The sequence below is a fragment of the Penicillium brevicompactum genome (assembly GCF_028827555.1).
Source record: "Penicillium brevicompactum strain IBT 35665 chromosome Unknown utg000009l_segment0_segment0, whole genome shotgun sequence".
In the NCBI taxonomy this organism is placed as follows: domain Eukaryota; kingdom Fungi; phylum Ascomycota; class Eurotiomycetes; order Eurotiales; family Aspergillaceae; genus Penicillium; species Penicillium brevicompactum.
Window position 1 is genome coordinate 1234619 of NW_026623212.1, and position 25672 is coordinate 1260290.

A 25672-nucleotide genomic window follows, 5' to 3' on the forward strand; every position below is an offset into this window, starting at 1 on the left:
CAATAGATTTACTCTATACAATACACCCCGACGGGCTACATACTCCAACGTATGATGTTAGAACTATTCTGTATTCACATGCAGTCAGCTTGCCAAGAACTCATATCGCTGAACAGAGGCTGCAAGAGAGGCTGGACAGATTTGGAATGCGGTCTGCATCCCCATGTACAGTGATGTACATTAGGCCAAACGAACGCATGCAACAGGAATATATAATGTGCTGCAGCCCGATAATTAGTCTAGTCAAGAGCCTCTCTTCCACCCAGGCCTTTCGAAGTATCTATGTATTGAACCGGTCAAATCTTGAACTGACAGCTACAATATATTGTGTACAACGGACGACCTTGGACTATACTACAGTAATATCCCCCCAAACACTGGGTGCTATGACCAGCTTCGGTCAATTCAGGAGAGGTGGGGCAAGTTGACCATCATTTTATATTCTTCCGCAAGGTCCGCGCCCCTCTGCACTGGATTGGCTACTGCATTGTTCATGTACATAACCGGCTCGGCCAGTCAGCAGAAGGTCCCCCGCATGTACGAGTGCATGGGTTCTCCAACGTGTACCATGTATGTACGAGTAGTCGGAGTGAATCGACTCCCAGCACAAGGTCCCCCACCTAGAGGTCAGCACAGAGGCCCGTCTCTCCAACCGTGGACAACCTTGGGAGTTCGTGGACACCGGGCAAAGCTTCCAAAACGCTCCGGATAGTAGCAACGGAGCCAACAGCCGAATCGACGATGCCTCCGCGTTACCTCGAGGGTCTCGAGCGTGATATCTCCCCACTCGTCATACATAGGACTGTGCTCGGCCTAATACGGTCTTAGGCTCTTTTGGCTTGGTGGGATGCCTGTGAGGTCATCAAGTCACAGGCCGAGAGCTTGACCCCTCTGGTTGTTGTCAAAGAAATGCAAACTATCAAGCCTCGCTGTCCAATGTAGTGTCCATGCCCGTCAACCTAACAAAGGCTACCATGTCAGTGTATCGAGCCAATGGCCATGAGGGTTATCCTCTTCGGATCCGGGGAGAAGGGCGGCACCAATAATGAGCCCAGGTCTCAAACAAAGGGGTAAATTATGATTGAATGATGTTGCGCCACAGTCAACAGACCCGAGTGGAACTGTACAGATTTTCCAGGTTGTTTTTAATTGCCAGAGTCAACCTTGGAAGTGTCATGGCTTGGGGGCAGTCTGGATTAGGTTATAGTGAACAGCACGTGCAAGGACCACACACGCGGTGATCGTTGAAGAACGGGCGATCAGGAGAAATAGGAGAGATGTTGACATTGTAAATATTGAAACTTTAGGGTTTGATACTATTGCCAAGCTATGTGAGGCTATATTTCCTATTTGTTTCTGCAGTCTCTCCAAGTCAAGTAGGAGCTGTTATCGATATCAGATTTGGTACCTGCATGAATGCATAAAGGTGATACCTACACCTAGAAATCGGGAGCTCAAGAGGGGAAAGAGAGTCAGAGATAAGCGAGAGAGACACAAAGAAGAGAGAGAGAGTCCAGTAGAATGTCAGCCCCTGACTATGCCCAGTCTAGACATGAGGCAAAGGGTAGGAAGAGAGCAAAGAGCTGACTCCGCGTATACATGCAACGACGTGTCTCATTCCTCTCTCTTTCTGACTCTCACAATCTTGTATGAGAATTGATTGACTAACTTGGAGGACTCTGAGGAATCTCAGAAGAAGAGGGAGTCTCTTTGATCCCTCAGAATCGATCAAAAGTATAGATCTGAATCTTAGACAGGAGGGGGACCGGTCGGCAGTGCCTTTACCGCCGACAGGGGCTGACCTTCATCTTCACCTCAGGTCTCTCCCCTCTCTACCTCCCTCTCTCTTCCACATTCGGAACCCAGGCTGGTTCCTACGCATCTACTCCTGGAACTACTACGTTCAATTCTTTGCTTGCCCTTCTGGTGCGCTTTCTTTGATCCCAAATCCTCGAGGCCTCGACCCTTTTTCCTCTTTTAAAAATTATTTTTCTTACTGTGTCTTATTTTTCATCTCCTGGCCGAGGCATTGTGTTATTATTCTCTTTGTTTTTCATCCTGAGCGAAGGGTGAAGAAAGGAAAAAAATTCGGACTTCGCGACTTTGTGGTTCGAGGTGATTGCGAGCCCACCAAAACGATCTTCCCTAGCGTCCCTCGCCCACGAACCGCACAAGAGACACACACCTCCCCACGCGAAATCACCTCCCACACCACGCGAATTCACCTTACTCCAAGATCCTTCTGCCCTCCTTTCCGGCGACAGGCGCACGGAGGGGTTTTACATTGTGCGTTGTGGTGGACTCTTATCGCTTTTGCCGAGATCGAGAAAGGAACCACACCTGTGGGAGTCGGGAAATTGCTATATGGTCGCAAACATCGATGGGAATGCAAAGTGTTCCCACGGTGACGTACCGATAGCGTCGGGGCCCTCCACGATGGCATGGATACCGCCATCCGAAGAGCCTGAGAGGCCTCCGTTGACCTCCCATCAGTCAAATTCACTCCCTTCCACCCCATACCAGCATGCGCGCAACCTCTCTTTCCACTCGCGGTCCCCCTCCCCCGCCCGCGGCAGTACTTCTCCTCGATCCACACACTCGGAAGCGACGCATCTGCCGCGAAAACCGCTCGGGGGTTGCAAATATGAGACCGCCATGGCCTATTTTCGCAGGCGGATACCGTACAGTCTCGGAGCGGATATATTGCCAGAGGAGAAGGAGGGGGTGAAGGAGACTCTCGATCCAGAAGAGGAGAAAAAATTATCGGCTGACATCATGGACCTCTATGATCGATTATTACCCTCCGCTGAGAGCGACGATCGACGCAGACAACTCGTTCAGAAATTGGAGAAGCTGTTCAACGACCAATGGCCTGGTCATGACATCAAAGCGAATATATTTGGCTCCTCAGGGAACAAACTCTGCTCCAGCGATTCGGATGGTAGGTTGAGAACGGGCACTTGGGAGGACAGAATTCGACAAGGACTAACTTGAACAGTGGATATATGTATCACCACGAATTTTAAAGCGCTGGAGAATGTGTGTTGCTTGGCTGAAGTGCTCGCGAAACGTAAGGAATCGATCGATTTGGACGTGATTAGGAGAACTGCTGGCTGACCTGAACAGATGGGATGGAAAGAGTAGTGTGCGTATCGCACGCGAAGGTCCCCATTGTGAAGATCTGGGATCCGGAGCTTCGATTGGCCTGTGACATGAATGTCAACAATACTCTAGCACTGGAAAATACTCGCATGATCCGGACTTATGTGGAAGTGGACGAGCGCGTGAGACCATTGGCGATGACCGTGAAACATTGGACAAAACGACGGATCTTGAACGATGCAGCACTTGGCGGCACTTTAAGTTCTTATACGTGGATTTGTCTCATCATTAGTTTCCTTCAGACGCGGAGCCCACCAATCTTGCCGAGTTTACAAGCAAGACCGCACGAGAAGCGAGTCACCGAAGATGGACTAGTGTGTTCGTTTGACGACGACATCAAGACTCTTTCCCAGTTTGGTCGCCACAACAAGCAATCCGTTGGCGAGTTGCTCTTTCAGTTTTTCCGATATTATGGTCACGAACTTGATTACGAAACGAATGTCATTTCAGTGCGTGAGGGCACGTTGACGAACAAAGTTGCCAAGGGTTGGCACCTGCTCATGAACAACCGGCTTTGCGTGGAGGAACCTTTCAATACGGTACGGAACCTGGGAAACACGGCCGACGACACCTCATTCCGAGGTTTGCATTTGGAATTGCGACGGGCTTTCAAATCTGTGGCAAAGGGTGATCTCGAAGAGGCCTGTGAGCAGTTTGAGTACCCTGTAGAAGAGGAGCGGACGTGGGAGCGACCCAGGCCTCAGCCACGACCGACACTTACTCCATCTCTCCCAACGCGCGGACGAGGGGGTGGCCGCGGAGGTAGATACAACAATCAAATGCCACGCGGCGGGCTGGCTGGCACTGGACGACGACAGTCGAATACGGGGAACAATGGGAGCAAGGTAACTTTGCGACAGCCGAATACCGGCAATGCGACAGACATGTCCCTGCAAGCACAGCAGCAGGCGCAGTATCTTTTGCATGACCAATTGTACCAACAGATCCAGCTGTTGCAAGCGCAGGAACAAGAACTGCGCATGCAACTGCACAACCAGGCGGTGATCACTGGACGACCGCCACCTGTCTTCATTCGACAACCATTCATCCAGTTCCCTGTTCCTCAGCAACAGGAGTACTCAGATGAAACCCCACGATCCAGATCGGGAACCGCCAGCCATGCAACCCTCAGTCCAACACAACGACAGCAAACGATCTACAACCCCAGTTATGCTTCGGTGGGTGCTGGCTCCCAAGCAAGCACCGCCACCAACCCGCCATCTCCCTCTGTTGCCAGTACCATGCCTGATACTCGCCGTGACTCGCGACGATTATCGGCCGCCAACGGGTCTCCGAAGTCGCTTCGGGCTCATTCGCAACCTGCACGCTCGTTGACCTCGCCTTCTCATCCGAATTACATCCCTCTGTACACCCTGCCCCAACCCGTGGATAATTGGCCCGCACAAAGGCCTGCCACTGAGTCTTCAGAGGGCGGAGAGGGAAGTGGGGATGAGAACGCTATTCGATCTAACAGCCTTGCCAGCAATGGATCCCGCTCAGACTCCGTGGATGAGAATCGACCGCAGGAGGTTTTCAATTATTATTTGACTCCTCAACAGGTGCATGCCTTTGAACAAGCCAATCCGCAATACTTTGTCGGGTATCCTACTGGATACTCACAGGTCAACGGAAAGTATCGCCAGGAATCGTTCTCGTCTGATACCAATGGTACCGCGCACGCTGTTCCAAAGCCCATACCTCAGCCTCAACGAGCGCGTCCGCCCGTCTCTGGTCCTTTAGTCATTGATGGTTCGGTGCGTCCAAGTGAGCCCCGTACGGAGGAATACCCACCTAGTCTTGATCCTTTCTGTGCTGTCAGCCATTGGAACTCCCGCTCCTCGGACGACCACATCAACACACCTGCCAGCTTCTCCGACACTTTGTCTCAAGGTTACCAGGACTCCGGATCATTTGACTTGGACCACTCAGCTGTTCCCCCGCGGCCATCAGCGGAGAGCCACAAGGTGAACGGCGCAAACGGCACACATGTGGCCAAGCACTCAGACACACATGACCAGCCCGAGCTCCTCGCCAGCCGACTGCAGAATTACCACCTGTCGAATTCCGAAAAACTGTCCCAGCCCTCAAAGCCCGCCTCAGACCGACCTCGAACAATGGCCCAGACAGCAAAGGAGTCTCAGTCCAAGAACTCACAGAGCGAAAAGTCAGCAAATGAGAATCGTCACCAACCAAGCAACCCCAAGCGTCGCGCAAACGGCGAGTCCGAGAAATCCAACGGCGCCAACGGTAAATCCAAACCAAAAGGCCAAAGCCGTGATACCCACAACCCTCCCAAGGGCGATCAGCCTCGGAAACAGGCTAGTGATCACGGGTGGCAGACGACCAAGAAAAAGAATCGCAAAAACACAAAGTCTGAACCCCGTGGCAACCCCGAGCCCATCCCCGTCGATGACTCTCTGCGAAAAGGCGGTTGAAGACCTTTCCCCCTCCCTTCCCACCCCAACTGTTTGATTTATACGTCCTAAATTCCTCAATGCCCATGTCGAACGACTTCACGTTCACTGAATACGTTTTTCCTTTTTTTTTTTTTTTTATTAAACCAAATCCCCAACTTGGGATTCATTGCATGCATTTGCCTCGGGAAAGTTGGCTGGTTCACTTCCAAACGCCTCACGAGACTTTTCATGGAGTTTGTATTGATGTATTGAATGGTTAGACCCCTGCTTTGTGCCATCTTCCTTTTTTTTTCTTTTTTTTTCGGTCCTGGTTTCTGTACAAAAGAGAAAGAGAGATTAGTCGACAATGAGAAACAAACCAAAAACTTCGAAACTGGTTTCCCCTTGAGTACGGAGTACTCTATGTGTATCGATGAGCTTTGTGCCTTGAGCTTTGAGCTTTGTGTCTTGTGTTTTGCAAAGGGCTTCTTTGATACTTCTGACGCTGTGTTAGCTTCTTTAACTGTGGCCCCGGTGCTGTATATCTTTAGTTATATTTTCGAAACAAAGAATAAAGAGAGATACAAGTACCGCGCTCTTCGGACTTGCTGATATAAATTATTCTCTATTGCGCAGCATCACTTACTGAACCCCTTCGAACTTTGGGAAAAGAAAGAAGAAATCTCACTCAAATCTTGGAAAGACACACACATCACACAATGTCTGCCACGTTCTTCTTATATTACTGCTTTTTCACCCTCTACGGACTGATCGTGGCGGTTAGTGACGGCTTCTCTTTCGCTCGCGGTGGCACCATCCACATGATTGTTGCCGCCATGTCGGTGTTTGGTGTTGCTCGTGCAACAGCAAGTCCCAATTACATAACTCTGGTGAATTACTTCGGGCATTCATTTTGCTTCGGGGCGTTGTTCTGTTATTTGTTCTTGGGTATTGGGCGCTGAGGCCGCAGTGGAGGGAGGAGTTGGGAGGAGTTGAGAGAAGATGAGCGGAGGATCTGCAGCGGGGAGAAAGATGGATGTTCGGAATGAATTGGCATTGCATCATCGATCATTAAGATGACGGTGAGGGATATAGTACATGTATCTGGAATCGCAGTGCAGAATTAAATCACATAAAGACTTGTTTAGACAAGGATTCTGGTTCGACAAATATGTTCAGAATGAGAAGAAGAGGTGAAGTTGGAAGAATGGAGAGTGTTGCTCAGATCGCTTAGTACCAGATTTCGGTCCAGATGTAGGGCATGATGACGATGCATGCTGTGTAGAGAATCATGTAGGCGTGGTATGGGAACATGATCTGCTCCAGCAGGGGAGTCTCGCGGAAAAGGACCCAGATAGAGAGGAAGGCGACGGAGAAGAAGTGGCTGACAAGTACAAGGGGCTGCTTGATCAGTCCGGCGAGAAGTCCAACAGGACCACCGACAGGACCGATCTGGAAGTAGCGGAAACAGCCACGCTGCAGGGCTCGTAGGCTTTGGTCTGGGTGAGGTGTTAGCTATCGAATTTCGAAGGAGAGCCATGAAGAACATACCATCTGCAGCAAAGAGTGAATACAAAGCCTGTGCAAGAATATTGATGACAGAAGACGAGTTCTTTCGCTTCCAGTGGAAGATTGAAAGCTGCTTTAGAACGAGCTCCGTGTCGGCGAAGCTAGGCACGCACTCTGGGCTAAGCAGCTCGCGAATGACACATACATCATTCAATGCGACTGTCATGCCACCTCCAGTCAGGGGGTGGCGCATATTCAACGCATCACCGAGAATCATCAAGCCCGGGGTTTTATTAGTTGCGGCAGGCAGGAATGAGTTTGGCATTGAGCGCAGCTGACCATTCTCCAACGCATCTGTGAAAGACGCCTGGCATCCCTCAGGCAGCTTAGGTAAAATGCAGTTGCGGAAATAGCCCTTGACACCACCGTTCTTCACAGACGCCGCGGGCAGATTGTCTGGAACATCTACCAGGATTCGGGTCTCGTGAGTGCCGATCTGGTACATGAGGACCGGGGGTCTTCGCTGAGAAGGACATGACCAGTGTTCGGACAGGGGAGATCAGCATCGATAAGCTCCAACCCGTAGAACTTTGAGCGACGCTTGGGTGTGTATTGGTGGTGTTGTTTGCGGAAATCGGAGGCATAGCCGTCGGCGGCAACGGTGAGTTGGGCGAAGTAGCAATCCTTCAGATCTTTGGTGACAGACTCGACACCGAGAACCTCTTTTGTGTGTGATGAAGTGACCAGCCCAGTCACCTTTGTCTCGACGACGGTAACATTGGGACAGGAGAGGGCCGCCTGTCGAAGTTTGTTCACGAATCGGCCATGGTGGAAACTGCGACCCAAGGGGGCTGGTGACGAGGGGGTTGACTTGGGGTATTCGAGGAGGACTGGTTGACCGAAGTATGAAACCCAATATCCCTTCACGTTGATTGCGTCAATGTCCTCCAGACAATCGGACAGGCCTAGATTGTCGAGGGCCTGTACGCCTCCCGGTTGGAGAAGTTCGCCCACGATGCGATTGGGTTCCTCCAGTGACTTTTCCAGTAAAATGACGCTGCGGCCTTGCTTTCCCAGTGTGACCGCAAGTGCGCAGCCCAGAATTCCGGCGCCGACAATCACGACGTCGGCCTCGTGGTGCTCGATGCGGCGTTGAGCGGCCGGGGAGAGGACGCCATTAGTTGATGGCATGTTGAATGAGTAGGGAATATTGTCATAAAACCGGGATCATCGTCGGGCAATTGATTTAAAGAAAAGACAATTGACTGAGCTTCAATGGGCTGATGTTTTTTCGATAAAGGGGTGGCGTGACATGTGAAAGTCTCTCCTTCTCCGCCTACTGCATTCTACGCCGCACGAGACATCACGACACAACTTCAACTTCAAATTGGACTTGGACTTGGACGTGAACTTGGTATACATTGTTTCTAATTTCGATACTGTACATATTTACATTTATTATACACATTGTCTCTAACACATCCCATACTCCATCTGCTCCTGATCTTCTGACTCGGAAGGTGCCTGTTCCTCTGACTCGGAAGGGGTAAACTCGAGGTGGTACTGGGCATACTTCTTGGGATCCTGCTTGGGATAGTACTGATCCCAAGTCAAGTCTTTGGTCTCAGGGTAAATGGGATCTTCGGGGCTGGCAGAGTGGATCATACAAAGATGGGATTCCGCCCACCACTTGGCGTGACCGACCGCATCGAACTGCTTGCGCTGCAGCAAACGATCCAACTCCCTCTCTTCGTCAAATGAGAGGATCAACTCCTCCAGACTGGTAGTCGGGATCAGATGTGCCTGGTCATTAAGTTGGAGCCGTTGGGCTCGCGCGGATTTCTTCAAGTCCGGGCGCACGCTGATGGTTGACCAGTGCGAATCGCCTTTAGACTTGGCTTCCAGCACCTCGACGGTGTTTTGCAGGATCTTGAATTGCTCGGTGGCCTCGTCAGAGGCAGTGGACAGTGAGCCTTTGGCCAAGGTGTTCATTTGGTCCTTGGCCTCGACAACGAAGTCTCGCTTGATAGTCTCGGTGCGTGAGAGCATTGTCAATATGCACCACCAAACGCCTTTGAGGTTGCCGAGACTAGCATAGGCACGCATCAACATTTTCAAAAGAACTTGGTCAAAGCCATGGGAGATGCGCCAGCGGGATTGGTAAATCGTGGTGAGAAGATCCACGGCCACTTCTGGTGCTCCTCCGGTGATGAGTTGGCGACTGGAGGAAGCGGCGGAGAAGTGCTTGACCGCGAGACCGTCGGTCCTGGCACAGACGTTGTAGTATTCAAACAGGGCCATCTTGAGCAAGCCACCACGACCAATAGCCGCTGGGTCCACCCTCATCACCCGTTGGAAGAACATTGGGGTCCAAGAGGTGAAACGCTTGGTATAACGAAGGGAGGGGGTCATCTTCCAGTAGTCCCATTCCGAACAGATCAATCGTCGGGCGTTCGCTAGACCTAGCTTGCTGTGTCCGAGGAGTGCAGCAATGGTAGCCAATGTCAAGTGGATGGGCCTTACAACGAAGCCGGCATTAGTCGCATCATTGTACATTCTCAGGGCATCATCGTGTTTGCCCATGTTGATGCAATGTTGCATTCGCTGGTGCAGTGGGATAAACAGATTCGCACTTTTGGTGGCCATCATGTCCAGGGTCTTGGAGTAACTTTTTTCTGCGGGCAGGTGGATGGGGGCGATCTTCTCTCCACGCACTGTCCAGCTCTCAGAACTTGTGCCAAAGATGCGCCGGGTGGAAGCCGAATGCAGTGATCCATTCTTGGCGGTTTGCATCATCCGCCAAATGCCAACCGGGCTATCAGTCATTGCGAGTCGTCGTGTCTTGACAAGATCCCTGATCTCATTGTGATCGAGACCAGTGTCCCATTTGCCTTCTTCGGCCATGACCGTGATAGTGGTGAGCATCTCCTCTGTGCCCTTTTCAATCAATGCTTCAAGTATGTGTCGGTGGAGAACCCTGTCTGGCTTGAGATCGAAGTCATTGATGCAAGAAACAAGGAAGTCGAAGATTTGGCTGCCTGTGTGGGTAGGATAGTATTCCAAAAACACACGGTCAAACGCAATGGCAAAGTCCTTCTTATCGGAGGTGTATCCGTGCTCATGCATCGCATGCATTCCATCCATAACCCTGTCCCACTCACAAGCGAGTGCTCGGCTGTACATAATTAGGCCAATGGTGCGACACCCAGGTTTGGCTCCATAGGTTTCAAGCATATCTGTCACCAATGCTTCCGCTTCTTCGGCTCTCCCAGTTTCTACCATGGCTTTGATGACGGGATTGAACAGCTTCTCGGTTGGTTTGCGGTCAAGTGATTCAAGACGGTTGACAATGAGTTGAAGTTGCGAAGAAACCAGCTCCATACTCCGGGTCTTTCTCCAAATTCCATCCAGATAAGCGCCGCACAATCCACAGTCTCGATCATCCCTGAAACGCTGGAAGAAGAGATACTTTGCCGACTCCAATCGTTTGGACTCGATGAGGCACCGAAGGATCACCTCCAACAAATGTGTCGGGACGAGAAAGCTTGTCCTGAATCTATCGTAGATGGCACCAACCGAGTCGATGTGGCCTTCCTTCGCGAGCAGGTGCATAATAGTGGCCCACATTTCGTTTGAGACGACACTGACTTTGTCCAAGCGATTGAACAGAGTCCGAGCAACGAAAAGGTTTCCCTTGGTACAGTTTGCCGTGAATATGTAGCAACCGATCTCCCTGCGTTCCCACGATATGCTGTTCGTAGCCGCGGTAGCCGCAAGGAACAAGTTCGCAGCAGTGATCTCCCGATCTTCGTCGATCAACTTGCGAACTTCCGCCTCAAAGGGAAGCTTTCCATCACCTTTGGCATCCGCAGCCTGTTTCCTTTCACGGGCCAGTATTCTCTCGTTCCGGGCCTTCAGTCCTGCGTGGAAGGGGGTTGACTCGCCGAATGGTTGCTTTCGATAGCCCGTGAAAAGCTTATGTTTGAAACGAGCATGATGTTTCTGTAAAGAAATCATCGGCTTGCGCTTGGGGTACTTCGCTGCTTCCAATTCACCGACATCTGACCCTGGCTCCAGTGGCCCATCAGGCAAGTTCCGATTCCTAGCCTTGAGAGATTCAATGCCCATGAACTCGCCTGCTTCTGCTGCCTCCACCATCACCTTCAATCTTTTGGCGGCAGAGGTTGCATCGTAGTTTGGTGCGGTGTTGTGTAATGTTCGCTTGTTGTCGATTATTTTTTCGGCGACGCGGACTCGACGATGTGCTTCGTATGTGAGGACTGCCACGGTGCAGAATCCACCGACCGTTGAGCCGGCCAGGGCTAATTGCCGTAATACTCGAAGGGCATTCCGCGAAGGGACGATTGAGGGGGTTTTGGCGGCGTGGGCAAGCATGTTGCGAATGCTGAGCGCCTGGTGCGCGCACGGGTTCACCAGTCGTGCATGGATAGCCTGGCAGATTGTGTACTCAATGTGTGTGTGGTACACACCGCATAAGCACAGAAAGCTTCTCTGCTTCGGTCAAACTGGGTGGAGGGCTGGGCAATTGAGTCGAGATTACAGGGTAAAGTCGGAGCAACTTCTTTTTTCCGCAACAAATTTGCGTGATAGGTCAGTACCGCCCACCGGAGTCCGCCCTGATCCGCTGATCGTACGATCTCCACTCCATATGTCTGAGTGAGTTGCAAGGCATTTTTACAGCAAAAAGAATGATTTAAACAGTCGAAACTCCAAAGAGAGGCAACCGAGCCATACCGTGTTCTCATATGCTGGAAACTAGTTGTCTGATTCCGAGGCACTACCGTACCTGAACAGTTTGGCGATCTATACGGAGTACAACGAGATTGATTGAAAAAATCCCTAAAATGATTATAATATTCTGTATAGATAGGTCTTTGGGATCTACTCTTTATCTATTAAGAAGTGTATCATCCTCGTCGTTTCCATCTTCGTTTGCCTCGGCTCTAGGGTCCGCGACATGTTCACCTTCAAGGGTAACTATTTCAAAAGTTAGTACTGTTTCCACACGCCAAGAGGGGCTACATACCATGTGGTTTGATGAAAAGACTCATAAAGAATGCCACAGCAAAGACAACAGCAAGCGCCACGAAGACCGTCTGCGGCAGTGTTGCCACAGTCAGACTGTAAATTAGATTAAAGACTGTAGGCGCAACAATCCGAGCAAGCGCGTGCAAAAGACCAGTAGCACCAAGCATTTGACCAATTCTTTCATGGGGCACATGCTTGGTCATAGACGACTGCAAGATCGCTGAGCCCATGCCACCCAGGGAAGCAATGGCACCAGAGAGGATCATTCCCGTAGGATGGCTGGACATGGCATAGCCAACATATCCCAATACATCGAACACGATTGAAGTGCGGATGAGGACGATGTCCAGCATGTCAGATCCGCGTATGGTGCCATCCTCCTTGGCAGGAGTGCGGAAGAGCCAAGAGATGATTGGGAGTACAACGAACAGATTGACGACGCGCACCACGTTGATGACCGCGACGAACAGGCTGGACTCCACACTCCCCCAGCTAAACATATACTCGGCGTATATGATGATGATCTGCACCGTGCCCATTGCAACTCCGAATACAGCAGTGTCAATGGCCGCCAGGAGGATAATGTTTCGCCGTAAAGCTGGGCTCGCGCCACGGCGATTGGAGAACAGAATGCTGGGTCGACCAACCGCAGGCATCAGGATCGCCAGTGGGGTGATCAAGTTCATTGGATTCCAGACACGCCAAGAATACCATTTGGGAGAATCGACATCTGAAGCCTTTGAACGATGTTTCTCACGGGCAGCGAGTTGTCGGTCTTTGGACAGAGACTCAGGCACAATGAACCACACCGCTAGACAGAAGGTGGCATGGAAAGCGAGTGCGATGTAGAAAACAAGCAGCGTGCCGCCATTCTTGATCAAGAACGCGGCAGCACCAGGACCAACTGCGATTCCAAAGAACAAGGCACCATGGAACAGACCAAACGCCACGCTTCGTTTCTCAATCGGCGTGCAGTCAGATGCATAAGAATGTATCAGAGCCTGCGCGGTAGTGAAAGAACCACCCAATCCATCAAGGACCGAGCCGACAAGAAGGAAATTGACCGAGAATCGATCCGGCCATGTAGCCACCATCACAGTGATGATCTCATTAAGCACGACGCCCATCGCGCCCAGAGCGATCATCTTGGTCCTCCCATATCGATCGGATAGATGCCCGAATCGGGGACTTACCAAAGCAGACAAAACGCCAGCCACAAGATTCATATAGAGCTGGAATTGGGCCACAAGGGATTGAACTTGGGGGATCTGGCATTGGGAGTTATCCTCGCCGAATATTATTGGGAGATAGGTGAATGTCGGATCCTGAGTCTCCTTTTCGGCGAGATAGTCTCGGCAAATGAGCGACATGATGAGATTGATTTTGGGGACGGCCAGTCCGCCGAATCCTAGCATGAACAGGACTCCAAATGGAAGCAGCCACCATATCTGTTTGAACGACAGTTAGAATGTTGTCCCTAGGTTTCACGAACATCATCATGTCATTCAGCACTCACGCTTGCTCTTCTCCATTTTGGTCGAGTGTCCGTTACATATAATGGCTGTCCATGTGAAATTGCATCAGGTTGGGACAATAGTCGCGAGGTCTCGGTCGCTTCAGCGCGCTCTCGGGCGCGCATCTGCGCATCAACCTCGGGCTCGCCGGCAAATAGTTCTTCGTTCTCCATAATGTGTAGCTCTCCCTGGTGTCAATGGAGAGAAGGGGAATGCAAGGTTATCCCATGCTTGATTTGTAAGAAGCGGAAACACGACTTATCAGAATGAGCCGTTCATTTCGTCCGTTGGGAAGTGGGCATTTCCCTGTATTGCTTATCGGCCTATCGGTGGCCGATAGCTCCGATAGCTCCGCCCAATGATCGTCTACAACGTTGGGATGCTGCTGTACTTGTGTACACGTACATGCCGTGATTTGAGTGAAATGTGATTCATAGATTATAATGTACAGTATTCCGAAATTTACAGCCAACGCCCCAGCACCTCCCAGTACCGCGTACACATGCAAAATGACCAGCTAGGTTGTCAATCTTGTGAGCTTATTGCACCAAAGAAGCATACTCTTGGCCAGCGAAGAACTTCTTCTGACCCAGGCAGCGTTCGCTAGTGCAGCCTTGACAACGCAGAGTCATCTGGCGGGAGCATGGCTCCCCCTTCTGCAGATGGTCGCGGGCAATTTCCGCGAGTCCCTGGATGAAAACAGGGTTGCCGTTCAAGCTCTCCGCGCGCTTGACGCCGGGGCTATTGGCTTCCTCCATGACTTCCAAATCTAACTCGTACAGTGTCTCAATGTGGTCACTTGTGAACGCAATGGGAACCAGGATCAAGTCGGTTTGGCCGCGCTTCACATATTCCTGCACGGTGTCGCTGGTCTGGGCTCCGAGCCACGCCTTGGGGCCCACCTGGGATTGCCAGCACAAGCGGTAAGGGTTGCTGAATCCAAGTCGCTGCATCACGGCGTGAACGGTGGCAGCCACTTCGGCGGGGTAGGGGTCGCCTGGGGAGAATTAGTAACTTTGAAATGGAGAGTGTAGCTGAATCAACTTACCTCGGTTGACAACATCCATAGGCAAACTGTGAGCTGAGAAGAGCAACACCACCTGGTCTCGCTTCTCCTCGGGGTATGTCTTGAGTTGAGCTTCAATGTTCTGCGCGAAAGCCTCAACGATACCAGAGTGAGTGGGCCATCTGTCAATGACACTCCATTCAATTGCACCGGCCGACTCCGCCTCTTCATTCCCACGCTTTCCTTCCAATCGGTTGCGCCACTTCCACAGCTCATTGAGGGAGCTGCCGGTGGTTGAGCAAGAATATTGGGGGTATTGTGTGAATGCGACGGCACGTCCGCCCTTTCCATTTCCAAATCCATCCTCGAACAATTGTTGGTACATAGTCTCGGTCAAGGGCGCGGCGTAGCGGAAGGCGACATATGGCTTGTGCGGGGCAGTCTCGGGAGAGATGCGATCCAAAATCTTGCACATCTCTTCACATTGATACTCCGACCATTTCCGGATTGGAGATCCTCCGCCGATTTCTGCGTATTGCTTCTGGATCTTGGGTGTTCTCCGCTTGGCAATGAGGGGTCCGATGTACGATTGAAGGCGTCCCAGGGGAATCAGATCACCGTCGGCCTGTAACAGAAGGGTTAGATTAGCTCAGTCACCACGTTGGGAAAGATGAATGTTTCGTACAAATAATCTGCTCAAAAAGTCTTGGACCTCGTCGGTAGTTGAAGGTCCTCCCATGTTCATGAACACCATAGCCGTCGGTCCCTTGGAGCCAACGGCATTCTGAGTAACCGGCGGCACTGCTGTGGCCAGTCCTCTTTGGGTGGAAATGTATCTCGTCCGATTGCCGATCGTTGACCGCACTCCAAGAGAGGCGCCGTTGACCAGCTGTCGAGGAATTGCGAATGGACTGCGGAATGCCATGATGCTGTGATGCCGGAGTAATAACAGCACCGAAAACGATCTCACAGGAAGAGGGAAAGCACAGTCAAGGGCAAACCTCATCTGGCCAGCTCGGAGCTTGGAAGTTCCCGGTTTCCCTTTCCGCACGAGCCAATCACAAGGCGGGGGACGTCAGCAACTTCAGGCATCAGCGTCACATGACTTTCGTGTCGCCCCGCGTCACTCGTCGCGTCGATTGATGTAATTGTGAGTTTGACATTGAGACACTTCTACTCTCTTTTTACCATCTTCCAGTGACTCGCGACCATGGCCGAAGAAGATTACGCGCGTGGAGAGGACGAATACGAGGACGAGGAGGTCGATGAGACAGTGAGTATACCTCCCTCAGTTATCGTTATCAGATGTTGACTGTTGCCTCCAGAGCTTCAGATCTGTGAAGGATGCGGTGCTGTTTGCCATAGATATCAGCAGCTCAATGCTCAAGCCTCGTCCATCACCAGATCCAAAGAAGCATGCCGATGAGTCGCCTGCATCGGCTGCATTGAAATGTGCATACCATCTGGTACAGCAGCGTATCATCTCAAATCCCCGTGACATGATCGGTGTGATGCTCTATGGAACCGAATCTTCGAAGTTCTATGATGAAGATGAGAGCGGAGGTGACCTGTCATACCCACACTGTTACCTGTACACAGACCTCGATGTACCGTCTGCCGAGGAGGTCAAGCATCTGCGGTGTCTAGCAGACCCAGTAGCAGATGACGAGGACAGAAGGGACATCTTGAAGCCATCAAAGGAGCCAGTATCCATGGCCAACGTGCTGTTCTGCGCAAATCAAGTCTTCACCTCCAAAGCTCCCAACTTCCTGTCCCGTCGGTTATTCATTGTGACCGATAACGACGATCCTCATGCGGATAACAAGTCATTGCGCTCTGCTGCAACAGTTCGGGCAAGAGATCTGTATGATCTGGGTGTTAACATCGAGCTGTTTCCCATCTCAGAGCCAGATCGTGAATTTGATGTTTCCAAGTTCTACGATGTAAGTAGCCAAGCTCGTGGCCCAGTGGTATACTAACACGCTGCAGGATATCATCTATAAAACCTCACCCAGTGATGGAGATGCACCAGTTTACCTCCAGCCGGACACCAACACAGCAACCGCTAAAGGCGACGGCCTCTCGTTGCTCAACTCTTTGCTATCCAGCATAAACTCGAGATCCGTGCCTCGGCGTTCGCTTTTCTCAAATGTACCCCTCGAGATCGGACCTGGCCTCAAAATCTCCGTTAACGGGTACCTGTTACTTAAAAAGCAGGAGCCCGCTCGGAGTTGCTTTGTCTGGCAAGGCGGAGAAGTTCCCCAGATCGCCAAAGGCGTTACAACACAAATGGCCGATGATACTGCACAGGAGGTAGACAAGGCTGATATTCGAAAGGCTTACAAATTCGGCGGGGAGCAGGTTACGTTCACAACGGAGGAAACACAGGCTTTACGGCACTTTGGTGACCCTGTGATTCGAATCATCGGCTTTAAGCCGCTCTCAGCCCTGCCAATCTGGGCTAACACCAAACATCCGTCGTTCATTTATCCCTCCGAGGAAGACATGGTGGGTTCCACGCGTGTGTTTGCAGCCTTGCACCGAAAACTCCTCGATTCCAAGAAACTGGCGTTGGTGTGGTTTATCCCCCGCAAGAACTCCACCCCCGTTCTAGCTGCCATGATTGCTGGAGAAGAGAAAGTCGACGAGAATGGCGTGCAGAAAGTCCCGGCTGGGATGTGGGTTATTCCAATTCCATTTGCGGATGATGTTCGTCAGAACCCACCTACACCGTACAACCCAGCACCAGGGGAGCTGGTAGATGCTATGCGAGAAGTGATTCAGCAACTCCAACTTCCGAAGGCCATTTACGATCCTGCAAAATACCCGAATCCGGGTGAGTTGTATCCCATGAGCCGTATACCACCATGCTAATCATGAAACAGCACTGCAATGGCATTATCGAATTCTGCAGGCCATAGCTTTGCAAGAAGACCTCCCCACTGCATCGGAAGATAAGACAATTCCGAAGTATCGACAAATTCACAAGGTTGGTCACATTCGAGAGGTCAATCGCAAGCTCATTCTAACTCGATGTTCACACAGCGTGCTAGCGATTATGTCGATGAATGGGCTACTCAGGTGAACGCCTACTTACAGCGGACATCGGGTGGGGGCACCAAGTCCACATTGGTGAAGCGAGGTGCCAAATCCGAGAGCGCCGATGATCCTCCCTCGAAGCGACCAAAGATCGAGTTCGGTTCCTCCGGGGTGGAGGAAGAGGTGAAGCGGAGTTTCGCCAAAGGCGCTGTGTCCAAGGTATGCATGCGAGGTCTGGTCGATTCCATTGGGAATGAGGCTAACAATTGAACAGCTCACGGTGGCCGTCCTCAAGGAGTTCCTGCATTCTCATGGCCGGGCTAACGCGGGAAAGAAATCCGATCTCGTGGAACGAGTTGAGCAGTACTTCGAGGAAAAGCAGTAGACATGTGTGTCTTTGGGGTCATTGCTGATTAGCTTCGAGATGTTTGATCCCAGTGTGCAATCAGGTTGTGTATCATCAGCTCACTAATGAATAACGAACTTCACCTTATTCATCAGAGTCTTGTAAGCGAAGCCAAGCAGAGGGAAGCACATACGCGTAGCCCTGCGGACCTCCTGACACCCACTTGGAGGTACATGGACAGGTACAAGCTTATGTATGGTGGAATGTATGGAGATCCAGGTACCCCATGTATATGTCCCAAAGTAGTTTAGCGCAAAGTTGAAAAATAAATACCCGGTTGCCCCTGATAACCAACTCTCTTTTCTTTTTTCCCCACGCTACCCGCACGTTTTTTTCCTGCCGGCGCCCCGCTTTCTTTTACAAAAATAATTAATTGATTTTTTTTTGTTTCGTTTTTACGAAACAGGGTCTCCGCTAGTTTAGCAATTCAAGCATCCTACACCTCTCGCAAGAACGGCATCTCTTTCTTATTCCGGTAGTCCTGGGGGTCTGTGCAGCTCCCTGATCCCGCCGAGCACTGAGCACCCCCGTCGTCTTGTCTGCGATGTCAGACCGCCTATGCATATGGGCACACCCACATTTGCACCTCTGGTTTCCAGCCTCCTACTTCCTATCCAGTAGAAATACAACACTGCACCATATTTCCTTCTCCTGCATACGATTATATAGTAAAAGATTCAAGCCCTGGACGTGATTTGGATTATGGTAGGGCTGTTACTACCACTGGATCTTCTGGGCGGTTATGTGGTTTTGATGTACAGGAGGCTACAAGGCGAATGGGCCGTTCTAGCAGCCTCTGTTAACTAGGCGTAATTCCTTGTGTTGTATGAGCGATGGAGAAATCCTTCCAGGGCTTTCTCAAAACTTGTGCCAGTTGGCCATAAATTTCAAGTTTGAATTTCCAGAGTGCCCAGGTGATGCCAAGAGGCTAGTTGTAGACCTTGAAAAGGTGAAAAGGAACTTTCCAATATACAATCTTTAGACATTTAAAAAGACTGCATATTGATTTTCATCATCCACTTTTTTTGTTGTCATTGTAATCTTGTTTGATCATAAGATATCACAAGTGGGCAATTTAGCATCGTCGAGCACTCTTGGCGTAGAGGTCATCGCGTTTCCTTTACATATTCAAGATCGGAAAAGGTCGCAGGTTCGATCCCTGCAGAGTGCAATATTATTTTTTGTCAGTTGACATCACTCTGTCCTGACTGATTGGTTTTGCTTGGACTTTTTTTTAAAAAAAAACGCGATGACCACTACGCCAAGAGTGCTCGACGATGCTAAATTGCTCGCTTGTGATATCTTATAATCTGAAGAAGAATACAATGACAAAAAGAAAAGCGGATATGGTGGTGATCTGATAAAGATCAAGTCTTTTCTACAAGGTCCTACATTTGAAAATAAGAGTAAGAAGAAAAGTATAATAGACTATCCTTGATATAACAAACATAAATCCAAGGAGCGACTTGGAACCCTAACATTTTACTCCTAGTCCATGGGTACTGCGGCTAGGATAGTCGTATGTAGGATGCGCTTTGTGACTGGCTAATGTGAGAAGAAAAAAATGGTAAGTTTATATTCTTCTGGTCGTAGTATATAGCCGGGGACCGGTACTTTAAGAAAAAGATAGACAGAATAAGACCTATCGATTGGAGAACATTTAACAAGACAGCCTCTATTTCCCGATTGGAAGTGCTGGATTGGGGTCTAGCGATGTGTCTGAGTCTTATCGCTTTCGCGGAAGAGCTGATTCTTCCTGCCCTCGATTGTGCCTCCATACTTATTGTGTCAAATCTGGCTCCCATAGTTGATGCGGTGGTCTCGAAGTGTCCGTCCACGGGTACCATGAGGATCATCGGGGAGATCTGAGGATGAGGCTCTTCAGTGAGAACGTAGACTGATTGGCTCGGGTGAGCCGCAGTGGGGGGTGATCACGAAGTAAACAATCGAAAATAGGTGGCAATGAGTCTGCCGTTGTCCGTCAAAACAACAATACCATGCAAATGGCTTTGAAAAATATCGACAGGTATCAAATACGATCAAAGTCAAGACATCCAGAGCGAGAAGACTGGATAGATCAGCTGATTTAGGATGGTGCATTTTGGCAGAATGGGAGCCTGCAGCCTAAGGCAGAAGTAGTCACACGACCCCCACCTTCTGCCTCTTTCTCTTTCTCATCCTCTTCTTCCTCTCTCCATCTCTTGTGCCCCCGCCAGCACACATCAGCTGTCTTCCTTCCATCCTCCATCCCTTTTCAACGTTTTTCTCTTTTGTTTCCTTTCCTTTCATTTCCCCTTGTCCCGTTGTCCCTTCTTATTGTCCTCTTTCCCGTTCTTTTCTCTTCCCTTCCCTTTTTTTTCATCTTCAAGCCTGTAGCCAAAGCTCTGCCAACTGCTGAGACTCGGGTCACCCAAGCCCTGTCTACTGTTCAGATCAGGGTCACCCATGCCCAGTCTACTGTTCAGATCAGGGTTACCCATGCCCGGTCAACTGCTGAGATTCGGGTCACCCATGCCCGATCAACTCCTAGGTCAGGGTCACCTATACCCGGCCCCAACAACCACGAGTTTGGACCTCTACGCTGGTGTTGTTGACGAGTAACCCCCTCGGGGTGAAACCAACGCAAACTCAATCCACCCTCTTAGTCTCTCCATCTTCATAGCTGCTTCTCGTCTTTCTCCTTCAGACGTCATGTCTTCATTTGATTAGATTTAGATCAAAGAACAAAGGAGCCCCAGGGATACAAACTATGTATAGCCTAGAGCCGTGCATGGAGACCTTCGATTGTCAACTCTCGTATTGTAAACGGTTCAAATGGAAGGTGAATTCGAGTATTCTCAGGACGAGGCCACCAATCATTATCTCACCTACGTGGATAAGTTGTGTGAAGGACAAATTCTCAAGATCCCATATTGCACTGCAGCAAGAGTATACTGGACAAGAAAAGGGACAGGGCATTTGTACCCGACTCACAGACATGGATTAGTCCGAAACATAAGTGTCACTGAATGGCAAATTCATTTTGATCTTTAGACGGGAGAGAGACCCAGGGTCGGGGCGAAAGTATTGTACGCGTGAACCAACCTTGGAAGGTAGATGGTGTGACAAAGCGAGCTGTTCTGATGAGTCCCAAGCTGCGAGAAGCGCAAGGTCGGCCAATCCAACTGCCAGAGTTTCCGCCTGTATCGAGCTCTTGCCATCTTCACGTAGTGCCCTTGCTCGGCGACGAACAAAATCTGCTCGCACCTTCGGCACAACGAGAGCATGCTGGCCTAGTACCAGAGGTTAATCAAGGATTGAAGGATGTCACCCAGGCGGATGGCTTCCGCGCTCTCTCAAATGGTGACTTGATCCCGACAACACTTCGTCAACGAAACTGTGGACTCGAAGGATCAAATATACCATAAACTCCATGCAAGCTGTTACTACAATCGTTGCTATGCATGAAATCGGTGACGGTATAATCTTACTGGCTACCCTCTACTCATGGAAACAAGTGCTGCCATCCCTCTTCATTCGTGAAGGTCGTAAGGTATATTAAAAAAAGTAATTAAAAAAAGAGGGAGGGAGAGCGCCGACACGCTCACTGCTTCTTGGGCTCGGGGCCCGACGCTTCAGCGACGTCGCCTACATCAAATTCATCGTCAGTACGTGATGACACAAAGCACTTCGTCCGGTGTAGGACTCACCGGAGACGACATTTTCCCCAGCCTGGGAGCCGGGGGCATCGGGGAGGCCCAGGTCGGCTCCCGGCTTTGAACTGTCGGGGCCCCCACCCCCGACAGCACCCAGGCCACCTCCACGGGCACCATCACCGCCCCGACCACTGCCCCGACCACGGGCCCCACCGCGGGCACGAGCCGCTTGCGATTGCTACAAGAAAGAAAAAAAGGTCAGACAAAATACGCGCATAGAGCATGAGGGGGTTGATGGTATAAGGGAGATAGGTGAAGGTGGGGGGGGGTAAAAAAGCTTACGTGGTAGGCCGCAAGGGCCACGCCGAAAGACCAGGAGGCGTTGCACGCCTCGACGAACGCCGCCCGGGCGGCAGCCTGCAACACGTTCCAAGTTAGCAGACTACTCTCCCTAGGCCACTCGATCAGGTAGCCTGTGGCGGATGAGATGTAAAGGATGGGACTCACTTGGCCTTGCCTTTTTTGGCCTTTCTGGCCTTTGGGCCCGATGTAGGGTGGGTCTCCCCGTCCCCATTGCCAGTGGGCGCCGCGTTCATTTTTTTTTTTTTTTGGAAAGAAAAATCAAAGTTGTAGAGCTGCAGTTGAAGAAACGACCAAAAGAAAACGATTTGCGTGAGTCGAGAAAGAGCGAGAGCCCACTGCAGAGCAGACAGTACTCTGAGTCTTGGAAAATAGGAAGAGATTTTCCAGACACGTCGCACTATTGATTCCATTCTCATGTAAGTGTGGTTCAAAGTGGACGAAGAGTGAAGCACACATGGTAGACAGTGGTGGCTGTGTCGACCATGAGTGAGTAGTAGCCAGTTTGCGTATGACGAATGAGGACCAGTTGATAGTGAACCATTCCAGCCCTGGACTATCATATTTGTGAACAATGGTTGTATTGGGTTTGTAACCCGCACAGGATCATCTAAGTCAACTACATCAAATCTCAACATTAGTACATGGTGAGAAAGAACCATTCATCTGGTGCATGACTCACAGGCTTCGAAATCGTAATCAAGCCGGGTGCCAGACATGAAGACGTCCCGGGCTTGGGGACCAGATCTTCTGTCTTCGAAGAAAGAAGAAAAGGTCGATTTAGAATCCTCAAAAGGCCAAGCCGCACACTGGCCCGGCAGAAAAAACCGTGTGGGTAGCTTGGGGAAAAAAGAAAAGAGGGTTGGTTGTCAGAGGCAACCTTTTGCTTCTCTTCCCATTCTCATGTATAAAAAATGAAAGAAGACGCGGAGAGGAACGTTTATGGTAGGCAGCGGTAGCCATGCCGAACATGAACGAGAAGTAGTCCTGGTTTGCGTGTGACGACTGAGAACCCGATGGTAGTAAACCAATCCAGTACGGGATGTGTGATAATGGTTGTGTTGGCCTCGCAGACCTACGCAGGGTCGTCAAAGTTGACTGTATCAAAATTTATTGTCAGTATGTGGTGACAAGATGGATCTCACCCGGTACATGACTCACGGGCTCTGTGGTCCCCCAATAACAGGGTACAGGAATCGAAACGTCCGGCACCCAGGCCACTACCACGGCCACCACCGCAACCTCCACGTATTGTCAGGCCCGCACGGTCCCGGACAATGCGGCCCTTCATACTACATACGAAAAAGTCAGACAACATGACGCAGACAAGAGGACGGGACCCATAGAGATGCAGAGGAAGGAGGGGAGGGGCATACATAGTAGGCGGCCGAGTGCATGGCCGCCATAAACGAGAAGTAGCTCTCGTTCTCGGCCACCCGCTGGGCGGCAGCTTTCTATAGGTTCCTCGTTAGCAAGGAGATCTCAATAGGTCAGGTAGACCGTGGGAGGTGACGGGATGGTATGCACAGGATCAGAACTTACCAAGACCTTCTTTTTTTGGCTTCTTTGGCCTTTCTGACCCGTTTGTGGGAATGAGTTGCGCACAGGGTGGATGTTACCCATATCCAACAGTAGCGGCGAGACAGTCTGCAATTTCTTTGCCGTGAAAGAAGAGAGAAAAGAAAAAGATGCGAGTCAAATGGAGTGAGTGGGCTGGACGAGCATGAGAGTCCAGGTAGCTGAGATGCTGGGAGGGTTGCTGGAGTGAAGGAGTGAGACGCCATCTGCTCCTTTTCTTGTCGAGTTGATCGTAGCTGTAATATGCGTCAGCTAGCTGATAGCATGTTTCAAGAAATTCATCTTTCAGCTTCACCAACTCAACTTACTCATGCAGGGTAGACACTGATGGTCTTGCTGGTTGAAGTGGTGAGTTTTGCTTCGAAGAGTGGTGTGATGGGAGTATGTGAAGGAAGGAAGCTGCTAGGCTTGTGTTGATTTGGAAAGAGAGGAATCAACCAAAGTTCTTTGTTAAGCTTACACAGGGAATAAGTACACAACAGCCATTAATCTGTGAGCCACTGTTCACTCCTACGTGATCACTGTGGTAGTTGTATCTGGCAAAATGCACTCCCGAGCTGTGTAGGAAGTGGTTTTCAATCTACAATGAGTGCAAAACTCTCCATGCAAGCATTACCCTAACCATTCTAAGCTGAATGAACAGTACATTGACACCCCTTGGTTGGTTAATGGGATGACCAGCAATGAGATTCACTCAATCTGGGAAGTAAACGCAATTTACTGGCAACTTCACTTCAAACCAACCTCAGTCTCCCCTTCGACCAGTTGAGACGCGCCCATACAACCACGTGTCGACAATCTGTCAATCTCCCGAAATTAATCCTCACCCTCCGGATCGATCTGCGTCGCGCCAGATTCCACGCTCTCGACCACATAGACCCAATGGTCGACTCTTTTCTGGATGCAGCGTGCGCTATTGCGACACGCTTCAAAGGTTGATGCACTCTTCTGATTTGCTATCCAGATCCTGACCCGTCTCCTGTGGCTTGTGCCGTATTGAATCCTCTCACGTTGCTCCGAATTACAGACTCTGCATCGTGCATTCTACCCGGTCATTGTCGTGGGTTCACCACTAGTGTTATCATCATAGCTGTATTGTCTTGTATCGCCAATACAGCACAATGTCTTCTGACCTATGTATACCATATCCAATACCTTATCGACATACTGGCTGGGTTGTCTCTCTCCTATCTTTTGCTCATCTCTTTCCTGTCTTCCGTGTCTCCATTGACACCAACCTCTCTTTCCTTCAGGCAAATGCAAAAGGACGCATTATACTACATGCATATATGCCCAATCCCTAATTCTCTGTTCACGGCTTATCCAAGACTTTCTTTACTCGACCAATTATAGTTGCTCGATGATGGTGCTAAATAAAAAAGCAAATTTTAATAGGTAGTAAAGATAGCTAGAAAGACAGCTAGAAAGACAGCTAAGCTATAAATACTCGCCAAGTCGATGATAGACCCTCTCTTCCGTTACCAATCGAAGTCTTACATATCGATCTATTCTGATGTTAACAGAAGAGATAGTGATAGAAGCCTTGCAGATTGAGCAAATACATCCATGGATAACTACTCTTGTTTATAAGCAACTGTTATCGTCTTTTTGGCCGCGCGTGAACGCAGACTTAAGGCTTGTGACTGGCTACTGTGGAAACAAGGGCTGATATCTCTCTTCGTTCATCACGAGCATAAGAGGTATTTAAAAAAAAAATACCCCGAGAGGAAAATGTTCAGAAAATAGAGCGAACCGGCGCTCCTTACTGACGAGGAAGCTCGTACGCCTCCTCAGGGGCAAAATTGTCTGCATCGAATCGCACAGTCAGTATATAGTGACAACAAACAATTCATAAGACGTGGTGCATAACTTACAGGCCCCGAAATCTTCCTCTCCCTCTCCCTCCACACCCCCTCCTCTTCCGCAGCCGCCAGCTGCAACGCACCGGACATCACGGTGTCCCGAGCTTGAGGACCGGAGACAGAGGTGGAGCTCAGTACCTCTGGTGATGGTAGCTC

At 50.3% G+C, this 25672-nt stretch overlaps 9 protein-coding genes across 9 annotated transcripts; 3 read left to right on the forward strand and 6 right to left on the reverse strand.

Moving 5' to 3' along the window:
- Window positions 1–2364: 2364 nt before the first annotated feature.
- N7506_011906 (uncharacterized protein) lies at window positions 2365–5597 on the forward strand (the record flags this gene model as incomplete). The annotated part of the gene is made up of 3 exons (XM_056961197.1): window positions 2365–2941; window positions 2999–3070; window positions 3127–5597. 3 exons carry the CDS (start codon window positions 2365–2367, stop codon window positions 5595–5597), a joined length of 3120 nt encoding a protein of 1039 aa, XP_056805731.1.
- Window positions 5598–6277: 680 nt separating this feature from the next.
- Window positions 6278–6520, forward strand: N7506_011907 (uncharacterized protein; the record flags this gene model as incomplete). The annotated part of the gene is made up of 1 exon (XM_056961198.1): window positions 6278–6520. The coding sequence occupies one exon, from the start codon at window positions 6278–6280 to the stop codon at window positions 6518–6520; it is 243 nt and encodes an 80-aa protein (XP_056805732.1).
- Window positions 6521–6788: 268 nt separating this feature from the next.
- erg1 (squalene monooxygenase erg1) lies at window positions 6789–8258 on the reverse strand (the record flags this gene model as incomplete). Its single annotated transcript, XM_056961199.1, is given in 3 exon segments — window positions 6789–7057; window positions 7110–7590; window positions 7602–8258. The coding sequence occupies 3 exon segments, from the start codon at window positions 8256–8258 to the stop codon at window positions 6789–6791; spliced, it is 1407 nt and encodes a 468-aa protein (XP_056805733.1).
- A 282-nt stretch (window positions 8259–8540) lies between these two features.
- N7506_011909 (pentatricopeptide repeat protein) lies at window positions 8541–11462 on the reverse strand (the record flags this gene model as incomplete). The annotated part of the gene is made up of 1 exon (XM_056961200.1): window positions 8541–11462. One exon carries the CDS (start codon window positions 11460–11462, stop codon window positions 8541–8543), a length of 2922 nt encoding a protein of 973 aa, XP_056805734.1.
- Window positions 11463–11976: 514 nt separating this feature from the next.
- N7506_011910 (putative tetracycline-efflux transporter) lies at window positions 11977–13803 on the reverse strand (the record flags this gene model as incomplete). The annotated part of the gene is made up of 3 exons (XM_056961201.1): window positions 11977–12065; window positions 12115–13564; window positions 13633–13803. The coding sequence occupies 3 exons, from the start codon at window positions 13801–13803 to the stop codon at window positions 11977–11979; spliced, it is 1710 nt and encodes a 569-aa protein (XP_056805735.1).
- Window positions 13804–14169: 366 nt separating this feature from the next.
- Window positions 14170–15561, reverse strand: N7506_011911 (ferrochelatase HEM15; the record flags this gene model as incomplete). The annotated part of the gene is made up of 3 exons (XM_056961202.1): window positions 14170–14627; window positions 14679–15261; window positions 15322–15561. 3 exons carry the CDS (start codon window positions 15559–15561, stop codon window positions 14170–14172), a joined length of 1281 nt encoding a protein of 426 aa, XP_056805736.1.
- Window positions 15562–15846: 285 nt separating this feature from the next.
- On the forward strand, window positions 15847–18060 carry akuA (uncharacterized protein; the record flags this gene model as incomplete). Its single annotated transcript, XM_056961203.1, has 6 exons — window positions 15847–15909; window positions 15962–16579; window positions 16626–17472; window positions 17522–17625; window positions 17682–17894; window positions 17950–18060. The coding sequence occupies 6 exons, from the start codon at window positions 15847–15849 to the stop codon at window positions 18058–18060; spliced, it is 1956 nt and encodes a 651-aa protein (XP_056805737.1).
- A 3604-nt stretch (window positions 18061–21664) lies between these two features.
- N7506_011913 (uncharacterized protein) lies at window positions 21665–22312 on the reverse strand (the record flags this gene model as incomplete). Its single annotated transcript, XM_056961204.1, has 4 exons — window positions 21665–21708; window positions 21771–21954; window positions 22059–22167; window positions 22224–22312. 4 exons carry the CDS (start codon window positions 22310–22312, stop codon window positions 21665–21667), a joined length of 426 nt encoding a protein of 141 aa, XP_056805738.1.
- Window positions 22313–23151: 839 nt separating this feature from the next.
- N7506_011914 (uncharacterized protein) lies at window positions 23152–23699 on the reverse strand (the record flags this gene model as incomplete). Its single annotated transcript, XM_056961205.1, has 4 exons — window positions 23152–23174; window positions 23238–23361; window positions 23453–23530; window positions 23619–23699. 4 exons carry the CDS (start codon window positions 23697–23699, stop codon window positions 23152–23154), a joined length of 306 nt encoding a protein of 101 aa, XP_056805739.1.
- Window positions 23700–25672: the final 1973 nt, after the last annotated feature.